Raw genomic sequence first — 15,418 nt, 5'->3', positions numbered from 1 at the left:
TTTTATAGTCTAAAAGGAGAAAAATAGGGTTTCAGATAAAAATCAGGGTTGGGGCAAATACACATATTTCTTTCTTTGGTGGAATCTTAGTCATCAAAGCTGGCGTCAGGATATCTCAACATGATTGTAGTGATGATCTTCTGGGTTATCATCTATAATAAAAGCACTTGCAAAAAGGGCGTATTGATCAGAGATTAGAACAAACTAGGAAAGTTTCTGAAAAACAATGTGTTAATAATCTTAAACTCGCAGGCAGTTGTCCTCAGGGTGCCTAATCCTTAGTTTACAGTTGATGGTCTTTAGGGTGCAGTCAAATGAGGGAGAAGCACAAGGAAGGGATCAAAGTTGTTCAGTATTAAAGTATTCATTTCTAAAAGAAGCATAAGGAAGATAACTTTTTGCCTTCTGTGGATAAATGCTTACATTATTATGTGTATCCTTGGGTGGTGTGGGCCAGGATCCTGCCCAGAAGCTGTGCTATTATTGCTTCACTGTTCCTCCCTTGTCTTTGTATCCCCTCCCTTCCCTGATTAGCAACTGTCTGAACCTGCTCCTTGAAACTCAGGGGAGGTAATGGAAGCTGAATGAGGCCTATTTCCTAAAAACAAAAAATGGGGGACACAGAAAGGCTTTTCTGCTCAGGAGCCCGTCAGGGCCCTGCTTGCTTTCAGTATCTTGGTTAAAAGCTGGCAAGATAGGAAACATAAGCAAGAAAATTACCTTTAAAAAGTTCCCCTGTGATGCAGAAGTTAAGTATCCAGCATTGCCACAGCTATGGTGCAGATCACAACAGTAATGCAGGTTCAGTCCCTGGCCCAGGAACTTCCACTTGCCACAATGAAAAAAAAAAAAAAAAAAAAAAAAAATTTCAATTATCTCAAACCATGCCCTAAAGATACCATTCTTACCTCCACACCGGAGCTATGTAAATGATTTAAAAGACTGGGTCTCAAGTCCTCTTAAAAATGAAACTCAAGGGCCTTTACTACTTTTGGTTCATTTTCAGCTTCTCATTCTCAATTTTCTCTTACTTCAGAGGATTTACAGAGGATTTAAGACTATGGAATTAAGCAAGTTTGTTTTAAAATACTGGCATTATTGCGGAGATGGGAAATCCCTTTGTTTTTTTTTTTTTCTTCCTACTTCTTGACTTTTTCCTACCTTTCTTCCCTTTTCAATTTGATAATCACACAAATAAAGATTTTTTAAGGGGAATGGGGCAATAATATCTATAAAGAATGAATAGCAAATTAAAAGGCTATATTAACAAATTTAAAAAGAGAATGTCATTCATAAACTCCCTAAATGTTATATTACACTATATGCGTACATGTATAATTTTTTAATTTTATAATTACTCATGATTACTATTCTATGAATATTAACGTCTCCCTTACACTCCAATTTACACTCTAAAAGTGAGTCATTTTGACAATTCAGTGTATACCTCTAGATATTGTTTCTATTTCAATATAAATATGCATATAGAGGGATTTTTGAGACCAAAAACAAGAGATCATGCTACATAAAATCTCACTATACATTATATTTTGCTATTTGTTTGAAATTAATAAGATTTTGGAAAAAAATTCCAAGTGAAGCCACATACATATATTATTCTCAGTTAGTAGTTCTTTGTTTTCAGCTCATATAGTTGCTATTTATTAAATCATTTCAGTAAGTTTAAACTTATACATTGTTTCTGAGTATTATCCATTTCAGCAATGCTGTAATGAAAATTATCAAGAATTTATGTTACATGTTGTGGGTTAATAAATGCAGGACAGATTTCAACATCTAGAATTAATAGGTAAAAGAAAAAATGTATTAAAATTTAAAATTTTATGGAAGATAAATGTTTTCTTTGTAAAAATAACATGAAGAATGTCTAAATATATATGTATTTTCAATTAATGATTTTTTCTAAGATCCTGTCAAAGATACAATTAAAATTAAATTCCCATAAAGAATTAGTGAGTTCACCTCTCCACACTTTCCCCAGCTCTGTGTATGTCAAAGTTTTAAATATGTACTTAAAAAGCAAGCAACATTTTTATCTATATTTTATTTTATTTTTTTTGTCTTTTTGCTATTTCTTTGGGCCGCTCCCGCGGCATATGGAGGTTCCCAGGCTAGGGGTCGAATCAGAGCTGTAACCACTGGCCTACACCACAGCCACAGCAACACGGGATCCGAGCCGCGTCTGCAAACTACACCACAGCTCAAGGCAACACCAGATCCTTAACCCACTGAGCAAGGGCAGGGACCGAACCCGCAACCTCATGGTTCCTAGTCGGATTCGTTAACCGCTGCACCACGACGGGAACTCCTTTATCTATATTTTAAATTTACATAATAATCAGTGAGTAAAATTCTGTTTTTAAGTCACATTATTGTAAATTATCATTTTTCTATGAATTGTTCTTCAAATCATTACCTATTTTTATTTTTTTACATATTTCCTTGCCTTTTTCTGGAAAAAAAAACTGTCAAACAAAGTAGACTTTTGATTTTCATGTTGAATTTCTCTAGTACTATCATAATTCTTTGGACTTTGCTTATTGGCTTTTATAGTTTATATTTTTAAAAAAATATGGAATCAAATTTATTCATGTTTTATATCATATCTTTCAAAAATTGCACCTTTCCTGGTGAGATTTACCTAAATCCAAGACAACCAAAAAAAAAAAAAAAAGAGAGAGAATAATGATTGTACTTTCTTTTAGTAGTTGTACATTTTATTGTTAAATATGTGATTTGTAATTAATTTTAGTGAAAGAAGTGAATCAGGGAGCCACACTCTTCAACCCTAAATGCCATGTCAATGATCATGTTTTAATTATTATATTTTCAAAGTATATTTGAATATATGTTAAGAATACTTTCTCCTCATTAGACTTTTTCTTTTACCATGAGAATTTCCCTGCCTAGTCTCATGGATTTATTTTCCCATTCCCTGTTTGTATGTAACATAAATTTTATGTAACATACATATAAACTTTCATATTTACTTTTGTTAATAAAATATCAAAATATTTCAATAAACAAATAAGGTAACTTGATTATTACCATTTTAGATGAGAAAATTATGGAAAGGTAAAGAACCTTTCTAAGATCTTGAATTGTATCTTATTGACTAAAGGTTTGTAATAAGAGTGACTGTGGCTGTAGCCGCAAGAGTGATCTATGGTTTCAATCACCATCTGTAAGATATGTGGTTTATGTCCTCATACTTTGCTTTGAATGTGATGCATTCTTGGAACTGTAGTTTGATAGAGATTGCTGCATATATGTGTTAATCATTGCATTATGTTACAAAACGTTATTTTTTTTTCTTCAAACAGTATACAGTATTTTGGAAGAAAAAATATATCTTCAATACCAGACCTGATTGAGAAAGAGAGACTAATTTTATGCTTTAGTAATAACTTATCTCATACATCACTTGTCTACTCAGGTGTTTTACCTCAAGAATAATGATCACACAAGTAAAATGTATCCTTAGAATAAAAAGTAGATAAGTATTCTGCATATAATGAATATGTCCTAAGTACTATGAAATGGTTATTTGGAGACTCCATTTTGGGCATTTGAGATTTAAGGAGGAGCTTAGGAATGTGTGTCTCAAGAAGAATCAATAGTTTGGGGGAATTTATCTTCCCTGTCATTGGAATTAGAGTCTGTACCAACAGAGATGGATAAAACTCTAAGCCCTATTTCCTGGATGCAAAATTATCTCTGTGACTTTACTGACTATGACAATTCACATAATATTCGTCTGCCTCAGTTTCCTTTTTGTAAGTCAGGGAAAATAAGAATGCCAACTTTATATCATTCTTCTTGGGGTTAAACTGGTAAATAAGGGCAAAAATCATAATGGCTAACTTATTGAACATGCTCCCTTATATAGCCTGTTACCATTATTAGTATCAATATTCCTCTTCAGGTACAGTAAAGATGGATGGAACCAATGAAAGCACCCAGGAAAACTTTGTTCTTTTGGGATTTTCTGACCGCCCCCACCTGGAGAGAATCCTCTTTGTGGTTATCTTGATTGCATATCTTCTGACCCTTGTGGGCAATACCACCATCATCCTCGTGTCTCGGCTGGACCCCCACCTCCACACTCCCATGTACTTCTTCCTTGCTCACCTCTCTTTTCTGGACCTTAGTTTCACCACCAGCTCCATCCCTCAGCTGCTGTACAACCTGAATGGACATGACAAGACCATTAGCTACACAGGTTGTGCCATCCAGCTCTTCTTATTCCTGGGTCTTGGTGGTGTGGAATGTCTACTGTTGGCTGTCATGGCATATGACCGGTTTGTTGCAGTTTGCAAGCCCCTGCACTACACGGTGATCATGAATCCACGGCTTTGTCTGGGCTTGGTGTTGGTGGCCTGGGGCTGCGGGGTGGCCAACTCATTGGCCATGTCCCCAGTCACCCTGCTCTTACCCCGCTGTGGGCGCCGCAGTGTGGACCACTTCCTGTGTGAGATGCCTGCCCTGATACGGATGGCCTGTGTGAATACAGCTGCCATTGAGGGCACCGTCTTTGTCCTGGCAGTGGGCATTGTGCTATCACCCCTCGTGTTTATCCTGGGCTCCTATGGCTACATCGTGAGGGCTGTGCTACTAATTGAGTCAGCATCAGGAAGGCAAAAAGTCTTCAACACATGTGGTTCTCACCTCACGGTGGTCTCACTTTTCTATGGGAATATTATTTACATGTACATGCAACCAGGAAACAGCTCTTCCCAGGACCAAGGAAAGTTTCTCACTCTCTTCTACAACATTGTCACCCCACTCTTGAATCCCCTGATCTATACCCTCAGAAACAAAGAGGTGAAAGGGGCTCTGAGGAGGCTGCTGCTGTGTAACAGATAAGTAGGAAAGGAGTAAGAGAAATGGACATCTCTAGTCTGGTTATGAACTTCATTAGGTACCTTTGATGGCATATGGAATTGCTGGATCAGATATGGTCTTTACCTGTGTTTCCCAATTTGTACACCTTTTTCTGGACCTTTATACAGCTGTTTTAGTTGCAACATTATAGGTTTTTGTGCATATGCTGCCAAACACACATCTTCCAAAACACATCTAGATGTTCTACAGAGCAGATCTGAAGAACAAAGCAAGAAAAATAGTTATAAAGATGAGTTTCTACAACTTATACCAGAGTGCCAAATAGGAAACAATTTTTCTTAGTAATAACTTTGCTTTTTCAGTTTTTTGTTTGTTTTTAGGGGAGCATCAGCAGCATATGGAATTTCCTGGGGAAGGGGTCAAATCAGAGCTGCAGCTGAGGACCATGCTATAGTTATAGCAACACCAGATCTGAGTCCCATCTGTGATCTACACCTCAGCTTACGGTAATGCCCAATCCTTAACCCGCTAAGCAAGGCCAGGTATCGAACCTATATCCTCATGGATACTAGTCAGGTTCTTAACACACTGAGAGACAGAGGGCACTCATGTTGCTGTTTGTTTTAATCCATTAACACAATTACTAGTATTTTAGTCAGAATTATCACAAATTGATCACATCTTTTAATTAGCAGACATCAAATATGAGAATTCAACATATTGGGTGTCTTTATTTGCCAAATTCCCATTCAAAGCTTTCATCAAAACATATGATTTTGTCTACCCTCTGTCTCCAAACTTTGGCATTTTCCTCCAAATCTAGTGTAATATTCTGGATAAACCAGTAAGTTCACCTATAACAATGACATGTGTGTCATTTAAATCTTAAATCATCATTATTTCTCAGGAAGGGTTTTATTTTGTTAGTAAGAAGGACCCGATGATGTTCTTGCTATGAAACAGATGCCCTTAATTTATCTAAACTTCTCTGCATCTATGAGGATCACATGACTTTTATTGTCCCTTTTTCACCCATGTGGGACTTGAGGATTTGAGGTTGAATCATTTGCTCAAGTAGAATTGAATCAGAAATTTACTCCAAGATAAGTCTGAATCTCAGTTCCTGCCCTTTCTATTGCTACATGAATTTGTAAAGAGCAAGACTTCATAAGCATTTAATAATTAGTATCAAAAACCATGATTTGCTACCCCTCCTTGTATAACGCAGTCCAGGTTGCAGGGGAGGAAAAAAAAATTTTGCTGGACCCTTTTTGAGTTCCTGTCTGGGTCTGAAAATTTAAAAACTGACAAAGATAAGTTAATAGGAGAAAATAAAATTCATTTACTATAGGTTGTACTTGACACAGGACATTTCATGAGGAAATGAAGACCCCCCAAAATAGTTTTTTGTTGTTGTTTTTGTTAATGCTGGAATTGATGAAGAGTGGACTGTGGTGAAGAAATTTGTTAGGCAAAAGCATATGAGCTATTGGTAATAAATTAGGGGAAATTTAGCAAGACCCGTGTATTCAGATACCTCTCAATGTCCCTCTACCTTTGAAATAACAATATTTCTTTCCTCAAAGAATAGGAAATAGGAAGGTAATGCTCTTATGAGGACCTTACAATCTGATTCAGAGGAAGGACAGAGTCCTTCCTTCACCTGCCTTTTTGCAAACTTCTTCAGCTCAAAATATTCACTATACCAAAATGCCATATTTCGAGGTAACATTTCCTGAGCCCTATTAAAGCTTTCTTTTATTTAATATGCAAATGAATTACCTAGGATATTGTTAACATGCAGACTGTGATTCTGAGGTCTTAGCAGGGCTCTGAGATTATGCAGTTCTGCAAATCTCCTAAGGGATGTCCTTGTTCCCTCACTGCTGGCCCTCTAATTACACTTTGAAGACATAAGAAATTGATCGCCTACCATTGTCTTTACAGGCATTTGCAGAACAGATACATCCTGGACAAAACTGAGATATAATTAATAGATTATGGGGAAATATAATATGGAAAATATGGAGGGAATGGCTGAAGGATGCCATCTTTCCTCCTCTCAGTCCCCTTGGCTTCACAGCCTATCCTCTTCTACAATGGACCTGTATTCCCACCCTCCCTTTCTAACATCCTCACTCTCTCACTTCATCCTAAAGGGCACAAACTCTAGTGGAGTCAATTAAGTCAGAAACAACAGGAATAGCTTGGAGCTTCCTGTGCTTCAAGGGGACCCCAGTTTGAATATTCAAAACAGCTTTTTTTTAACGAAGTGGGGATATGGTAGTTCCCACTGTGGCACAATGGGAGGAGCACTAGGACACAGGTTCAATCCCCAGCCTGACACATTGGGTTAAAGATTTGGCATTGCCACAGCTATGGCTTATGTTGCAACCGAGTCTTGGATCTGATCTCTGGCCTGGGAACTCCATACCCTGTGAGGCAGACAAAAAAAAAAAAAAAGAAAAGAAAAGAAAAGAAAGAAAAAATGAATGAATGAATGAAAAGAAAACATTGCCAAGAAAAATATCCTAATAAAATGCCAACCTTTAAAAAAAAAAAAAAAAAAGCTAGTGATATTGATGGACTAAAAGGAAATAAGAGAATGGAGAATGAATGAAAGATATCTGCATGGCAGTTAGAGTGTCTCCCTAGAGTTATAAAACTCCACAATGCAACCTTGGTACAGTGCTGACTAAGGGGGGAAATTTAATAGATAACTGGAGCAATGTTATCAGAGTTTCCCCAAATTTATTCTCTTCTCAGAAAAACCTGTGGACTTCCTGAGTGGACTTGAGGAACAGCCTCTTGAGAAGGGTGGACTTGAAGAAAAACATCTGTACTGTTACCAGTATTCCTGCCTCTGAAAAAAATGCCTCAAAGATAAAAAATTTTTAAAAAAAAGAAGAATTTTGCATAACTCAAAGGAAAGAAAATAATCCATGTATATTCTGGTGAGTGATTTCCATTGTTGTTTTCTCAGTTAAGGAATAAAATTCAACTGAGTGAATTTTAAAGATCTTTTTGGATTTATTCAGTGATTCATGAATTTGGCAGCATATCTTTAGCAGAGAAAAAGTGGCTAAAAAGCTGTATAAAAATAGAAAACTTGTTAGGCAGAAGGAAGCAGGAATAGGAAAGGCATACTAGGCAAAAGCAGGTTTATTATTGCAAGGTTACTTTCCTTATAGAAGAGACGGGGACTACTTAATTAAGGCAGATTGCTTAACTAATGCTGATCAGGGAATCCCTACTGGCTGGCTTCAGATTCCATTCCTGGGAGAGCTGAAACTGTAATTAAGTCTAAGTTTAAGATGCAAGGCTTACAATAAGCAACTATATTCAAATCTGCTTTTTGTTTTGTTTTGTTTTGTTTTTCATTTTTTCCTTTTTAGGGCCACACCAGCAGCATATGGAAGTTCACAGACTAGGGGTCAAATTGGAGCTGTAGCTTCTGGCCTACACCACTGCCACAGCAATGTGGGACCTGAACCATATCTGCAAACAACACCGTAGCTCATAGCCATGCCAGATTCTCAACCCACTGAGCGAGGCAGGGATCGAACACACAACTTCATGGATACTAGTAGGATTTATTTCCACTGTGCCGCAATGGAAATCCACAAATCTGCTGTTTTTAACACCTCTGATTATCATGTGATGTGGGTTACCAAGAAAAGATAGCTGCTGTGGAATTGTGTAGGATACTGAACCTACTGCATCTTACCGGGTCTAACTAGAGCAAAATTGATTTTATCTGAGCTGTCCTTTCAGAAAACAACTACAGGTAAAAAACCAAAAACTAAAACTAAAAACCTGCTATTTTCCCCCATAAAGGATTAATTATGAAGAATGATTCTTCCCCATATGACTCAGATAATCTCCTCTTGCTTCTTCCTAAGACCCATGACTCCCTTTAGCTGCTAAGTAAGTTCTATTAACAAGGAGATATTCCTCATATTGGAATACATTTCTAGGTCTAAGATGGAACTGCTTCTTGCTAGGGTAACACATCAGCAAACCGAACATTTATGTCCCTATAAATGTTCTGCTTGACCAGAAATGTAATACTTCCATTCAGCCAATACCCAAACACCAAGGCAACTCTGGGCTCCATACTTATTTTCTTATTCCTTGATCTTTTTAAATAAATATAAGAAATTTGCTTTAAAAAAAAAAGAAATAGCAGACCCCCAAATGGAGTCCCTTGTGCTTATCCATATAGCAGCAAACCAATACTAACCTAATTGCAGTCATAACTTAATACCTAATTACAGTCATAATTCCTTCTCTAGCTATGTGGCTTTTTTTTTTTTTTTGGTCTTTTTTGTCTTTTTAGGGCCACACCCGTGGCAAAGGAGGTTCCCAGGCTAGGGATCTATTCAGAGCTATAGCTGCCAGCCTACACCAGAGCCACAGCAATGCCAGACCCAAGCCTCATCTGTGACCTACACCATAGCTCATGGCAACACTGGATCCTTAACCCACTGAGCAAGGCCAGGGATCAAACCACAATCTCATGGTTCCTAGTTGGATTCGTTTCCTCTGCACCACAACAGGAACTCTTCCAGCTATGCAGTCTTAATCAGTTAGACCGAAATACTCTGGTCAGCACCAAAGAGGTAATCTGCCATGTACTCCCATTCTGCACCCCCTAGGTAAGTTATATAAACCTAAAAACAACCATGTTTTCTCCATCCTGCTTATAAAATCCTTCTATTTGGTACTCCTCCTTAGAGCTTCTCTCTACATTCTAGATGGGATGCTGCCTAATGAATCATAAAGCCAATTATATCTTTAAAACTTAGTTGAATTCTTGTTATTTAACACTGGAATTCAATGAAAAATTCTGGCAATATTTGGGAACAATGAGAAACACGTGGTACCCACAAAGTACTTTTTTTTTTTTTTACTTCATTATTTTTCTGGCTGTCTCTGAAAGCTGTGAGAAAGTCCTCTCTGATCTAAGCTCTACTCCCTTGAGTTGTGCTCCCAATCTAATTGGCTTCCCTCCATTCCCCATTTGATTGGAATTCCTCCTCAAATTTCTCCCCATTCTCTGTAGATTCCATGTTAGGATGTTACCAGTGTCCTATGTTGGACTGAGTATGACTTAAAAGCTGGTGGGTCCAATTAAAGACCTTGGATGAATAAAATCTTGTGTTAAGTAAAGACTAATTGCAAACAGGAATATCAAAAGCCAAAAAGTTGCAAACACTTGTGGGCATGGGTTAAGCATTTAAAGGCTGTTAGAATGCTTGTCACTTCAAGAAGCCCCCTGTGATGATAAGTTTGTCATGGAACAACTTAGATTGACTCTAGGTCACTTACATAGCTCAAGAGAATTTCTGTGCAATGAGATAAACTATTAAAAACACCACACAATTCCCAGCATCAAAGTATGTCCCTCTTAGATATCAGTTTAACTTCAAGAAATCCAAAGTTCCTTTGGATCTTTAAACTCTGAAGAGTCAAGATGCCACCTTCTGGTAAACTTGCTTATTTTATTACTAAGAACTATAATTTCAGAAGATGTAGGTATCTATAGATAGCAAAGTCTTACTGTATCCTGAGAGGTTGGTCTGCCAACCATCAGGTTGAGTGCTCAAAATATGGCTGGACAAAAATTTGGATTGAACTCCATTTGCAGCTACTAAACCATTGCTGGCCCTCAGGGGAATTACAATGTCCATTAGAAAGAACATTCCAATTAGATAAGATTATTCAAAACATAAACTTAAAAGCAAGGGCTTCCAAAGAAAACAAAATGAGAAACATATTTCAGTGATATGCAGCAGATTCCAGCTCAATTTTATTCCTAGGCATTTTATTGATTGATTGATTGGTGTGATTTTTTTTTTTTAAGCTACTTTTTTTTGTTTGTTTTTTAGGGCCACACCTGCAGTATATGGAAGTTCCCAGGTTAGGGGTCAAATTGTATCTACAGCTGCTGACCTACGCCACAGCCACAGCAATGCCGGATCCTTAACCTACTGAGTGAGGCCAGGGATCAAACCCGCAACCTCACGGTTAGTAGTTGGATTCATTTCCACTGAGCCACTAGGGGAACTCCAAAAGGTACTGTTTTTATATTTCTTTTCTAATTTTTCATTGTTGAAATACAGAAATGCAACCAACTTCTCAATGTTAATCTTGAAAACTGGTGAGCACATTCCTGAATTCATTGATCAGATAAGTAGTTTTTGTGAGGTGTCTTTAGAGTTTTCTATATATAGTGTCATGTTATCTGCATAGAGGACAATTTTACCTCTTCTCTTCCAATTTGGATACCTTTTCTTTCTTTTTTTTTTTATCTGATTGCTGTGGCTAGGACTTCCAGTACTGTGTTGAATAAAAGTGGTGAAACTATGCATCCTTGTCATGCTCCAAATTTTAGTATAAAAAGCTTTCAGCTTTTCTCTGTTGAGTAATATATTGGCTCTGGGTTTGTCATAAATGGGTTTTATTCTGTTGAGATATATTCTATTTTTTTTTATCATGAATGGATGTTGAAGTTTGTCAAGTGTTTTTCTGCATCTATTGAAATGATCATGTAGTTTGGCTTTTATTTTGTTAATATAGTATATTACATTGATTGATTTGTGTATTTTGAACTATCCTTGTTAACTTGGAATGAATCCCACTTGGTCATGGTGTATGATCTTTTTTATGCATTGCTGGAATAAATTTGCTATAATTTTATTGTGAATTTGCATCTATATTCATCAAAGATATTGGCCTGTAAGTTTCTGTTTTGGTAGTATCTTTAGTTTTGGTTAAGTGATGGGCTTCATTGAATATCTTTGGAGTGTTCCTTCTTCAATCTTTTGGAAGTGTATAATAAGAATTGGAGTACATTTTTCTTTATATGTTTAGTAGAATATGCCTGTGAAGCCATCTGGTCCTGGGCTTGTGTTTGTATGTTTTTATTATTAGTATTATTATACATTCATTTTAATTTCTAGTGACCTAGTCAAATGATTTTTTTCTTCTTGGTGCAGTTTTGGTGGGCTGTATATTTCCAGAAAGTTTATTTTGTCTCTTTTCTTCTTGAGAGCTTGGCCAGAGGCTTGTCAATTTTATTTGCCCTTTCAAAGACCCAGCTCTTTGTTTTATTTTTTTTTTCTACTTTTTTAAAGTTTCTATTTTATTGATTTCCTCTCCGATCTTTTTATTTTCTTCCTTCTGCTGACTTTAGGTTTTGTCTGTTCTTCTATTGAGATTTAATATCAAAAGTGAGCAGAATTTGGTTTTCTCTCTCTTTAAAACAAAAGGTTTTTTGAGATATTTGCCATATTATAAAAAGTTTTTCTTTACCTTTTAAGTAAATTGACTAGAAAAAGTAAGGTTTTTCTCTCTTGTCAAAATAATCACCTATATTCAATATTGTCCTTATCTTGTCTTTGATTGCATACACTTGGTATTTGCAATACTAAAAGAGCTAAGTTTTAAACACAACTATGTAACCATCTATGTTTGACTATGAAGTCCTTGTCACTTTAATTAAATATATAATTAAGTATTATTTCACAGTGACCTATGATTGTATTTGACCAAGTTTTAAATCTTTTGATGTTTTTGAAAAATTTACCAAAAATAAAATTCTAAATTCTTTTGACCTTGAAATAACTTTGGATTTTCTGGAGTGCCCCTGGCACATCTCAAAGGATTTGTTCTGTCTCCTTAGAGAAAGGGACAACTTAATTTAATTATGCTTATTTGATATGTAAATTGCATGGGAAACATTGTCAAGACATAACACTAGACATTTGTTTTAAGCATATAAGTGCTCCAGAAATTGTGTGAAATCCCTGGAAGTATGAAATGCCCTAAACACTAATTCTGCCAAAAACTACATGATCTTGGAAGTAGAATCCTCCTCATTTGAAAACACAATCCAGATAACAACTTATTTACAATTTTATAAATCCCATTGTAAAGGACCCAGATATACTATATCCAGGCTAATGCCTACTGAAACTAAGATATAATGCTTATGTGTTTATTTTTAATTCAATAAACATATAGTAATTAATTGCATAACAATGGAGAATTAATGCAGCTGCCTTGCCAGAATCAATTGCTTTTGGACCAAGGACATATTTAACTTGAAGTGATCTTACAAGATGGAGGCTGGAGTAATAAATACTCTTAGCTTAAACTCCTCTCTTATTTCTATATATTGTGACTTCCCATTGACCAAACCCAGTTGGAATGTAGGAAGAGAAGGAAAGTTTTTGCTTTATCCATGGCAGATGAAGCATGCAGGAAGAAGAAATCCAGAATAGTTCAGAGCCATTTTGACCCTCAGCCTGGGTAAAAATTACAAGTTTCCAACATAAGGATGGTAGGATACAAAGTTTTATTGGATATTTCTGTGGATAGAATGAACTGTTGGGTCATATTCATGTTCCTAGGGGAATGGTGCCATTTGGGAACCCTACAATGACCTCCAGTGTTACTGTATGAAACATGCATTCATTGTAGCATGAAGGATATAGAAGGATCTTGTAGATGAAGTACGAGTGGAAGACCATATAATTTAAATACATGGCTGATTCCTTCACTAATATCACGGTCACTTTTTACCTGGTCCCGTGGAACAAACAGTGCAGTGACTATGGGAAAATATTGTCTGACATTCATGATGATATAGATTTTTCACTAGTATTATCCCTCATTTACAGAAAAGGAAATTGACACATAAATTTGTTGCAATTAACTTGACATGTCTAGAAATGAGCAGAGCTGATATTTAAACCCATATAATTTCCCAGACCAGGGGTCAAATCAGAGCTTCAGCTGGAGCCTATTCCACAGCCACTGCAACACCATCTGAACCAGATCTATGGATTTATGCCACAGCCTATGGCAATGCTAGATCATTAACCCACTCAGCGAGGCCAGGACTTGAACTGACATCCTCACAGAGACAACATTGTGTCTTTAACCTGCTAAGCCACAATGAGAACTCTAGGAAAAACAAAATTTTTCTTTGACCTGAGTCATTTCACAGATAGAAATAATTAGAAGTGAGGCAAGTTATACTTGCTGAATAATTCTCCCTTAATCCCTCAAGTTTTTACAGGTATTCTTGTCCCTGACTTTATCTAAAGGACTTCTAATTATTTACATAGGTAAATATGCACGGGGAAAAGGTAAGTGAATACTTTGGCAGGATAGTTAATGCTAACGGATAAGTCATTTGTTATTGGTTACTTATGGGCATTAAGTGGCCATAGCCATACTAAATGTTTGTCCCAACCCAGAGGAAATAATTGAAACACATAGACTCAGAAGCTGATGAAATGTTCACATGACTTGGCTCATAAATGGCTATTATTGTTAAAAAGTTAAGCAATACTGCCACCTGGAGGAAATAGAAAAGATTAGAGCTTTACCCCACAGTTTTGGGATGGGAAAGAATGGGGAAGATACTCATAATATCATATTTCTTTATCTCCAACACATATTAGGTCTTAGAAGTTACAGTGTACTATCACAGAAAAAGTTCATTTCAGTTTTTATATAAAGTTGTGGCTGTTGGTAGCCCCATAGAAGGACATTACGATAATGTGAGAGACTGTCAAATTGTTTCAACTTTCCTCCAAACTATGGAGAGAATATGTCCATGTAAAATTATAAGTAAGTGAAATGGAAAAAATAGCAATACCGAAAACTCACAACTCAGACTGAGACTTGCACCCAGCTAAAACCCAGATTGGGACTTGAACCTATGGGCTGGAACTCTAGCTCAGTCAAGACATAGATTGGGACTTGACGCCACTTTTTTTTAATTAAAATCATTAGTGATGGGATCCTGCTGTGTAGCAATGGGTACTCTGTCTTCAACAGTTATGTCATTTTCTAAAAGGTTGTGCCCTGCCACTTTCCCTCCTGTTTCAATACCACTTAAAAGTGACCTTCAATTAAAATTTAGTACTGTATGGAATCATACTTTACATATCATTAAATGTTAAAGTAAACATTTGATAAGGAAGATGTCAGCACAATGCATTTCCTAGCGGAGATCTTACAACAGAACTATTTGATTTCCCTCTAAACAATGTAAAGTACCTCATGAAATGCACTAATAAAGTATTGAACAATGCAACCAGTTTAGTGAGGAATGCTCTGCCATGTCATGGGCAGCCCATGGTTTCTTATCTGTTTGATCTAGTTACAATCGGTTTTTTCTGTCTTTGCTGTACACCTGAAACTAACATAATATTGAAAGTCAACTATACTTCAATGGGAAAAAAAAAAGGTTTTCTTTATAAGACTAATCTAAAATGGGATAAATCTATATATATCTATCTATAAATGTATAAAAATTCAAATTCTACCAGAGAGATTTAACATTAAATTAAGAAAACATTAATTAAAATGGCAAAATCTCTTCACTTTTGGAATAACCTAATCATAGGGATGACCATCATGACGACACTAAAGAAAGGAAATTATACTAGGAGCTGTGTTATTAGGGACTTTCTTTGAATACTAAGTACCACACTTAATCAGAAACTCTGTATCCCACAGCACTGTTCTGTTT

General features: G+C 36.3%; 2 protein-coding genes across 5 annotated transcripts in view; both read left to right on the top strand.

Moving 5' to 3' along the window:
• Positions 1 to 12,492, top strand: part of TRIM58 (tripartite motif containing 58) — a 40,797-nt gene extending 28,305 nt beyond the window's left edge. For 2 of the 4 annotated variants that reach the window (XR_014836614.1, XR_014836613.1), the window contains 2 exons: positions 7,633 to 9,235; positions 10,789 to 12,492. Coding sequence is in view for 2 of the 4 variants with exons in the window: in XM_085010104.1 (XP_084866230.1) it covers positions 7,633 to 7,733 (101 nt within the window). In the remaining 2 variants the exon portion in view is untranslated. Of the gene's footprint in view, positions 1 to 7,632 lie in introns of all 4 variants that reach the window. The other 2 variants (XM_085010105.1, XM_085010104.1) reach the window with 1 other exon arrangement.
• LOC100624683 (olfactory receptor 2W3) lies at positions 2,126 to 7,459 on the top strand. The gene has a single exon (XM_085010106.1). It carries the CDS (start codon positions 3,958 to 3,960, stop codon positions 4,885 to 4,887), a length of 930 nt encoding a protein of 309 aa, XP_084866232.1. The 5' UTR covers positions 2,126 to 3,957; the 3' UTR covers positions 4,888 to 7,459.
• Positions 12,493 to 15,418: the final 2,926 nt, after the last annotated feature.

This window comes from Sus scrofa, chromosome 2, assembly GCF_054392235.1.
Source record: "Sus scrofa isolate SSC_HxYL_T2T_F1_AM1 chromosome 2, Sscrofa_HxYL_maternal_Yorkshire_Landrace_v2.0, whole genome shotgun sequence".
NCBI lineage: Eukaryota > Metazoa > Chordata > Mammalia > Artiodactyla > Suidae > Sus > Sus scrofa.
The sequence above is the reverse complement of the archived record's forward strand: the minus strand, read 5'-3'. Positions and strand labels throughout refer to the sequence as shown.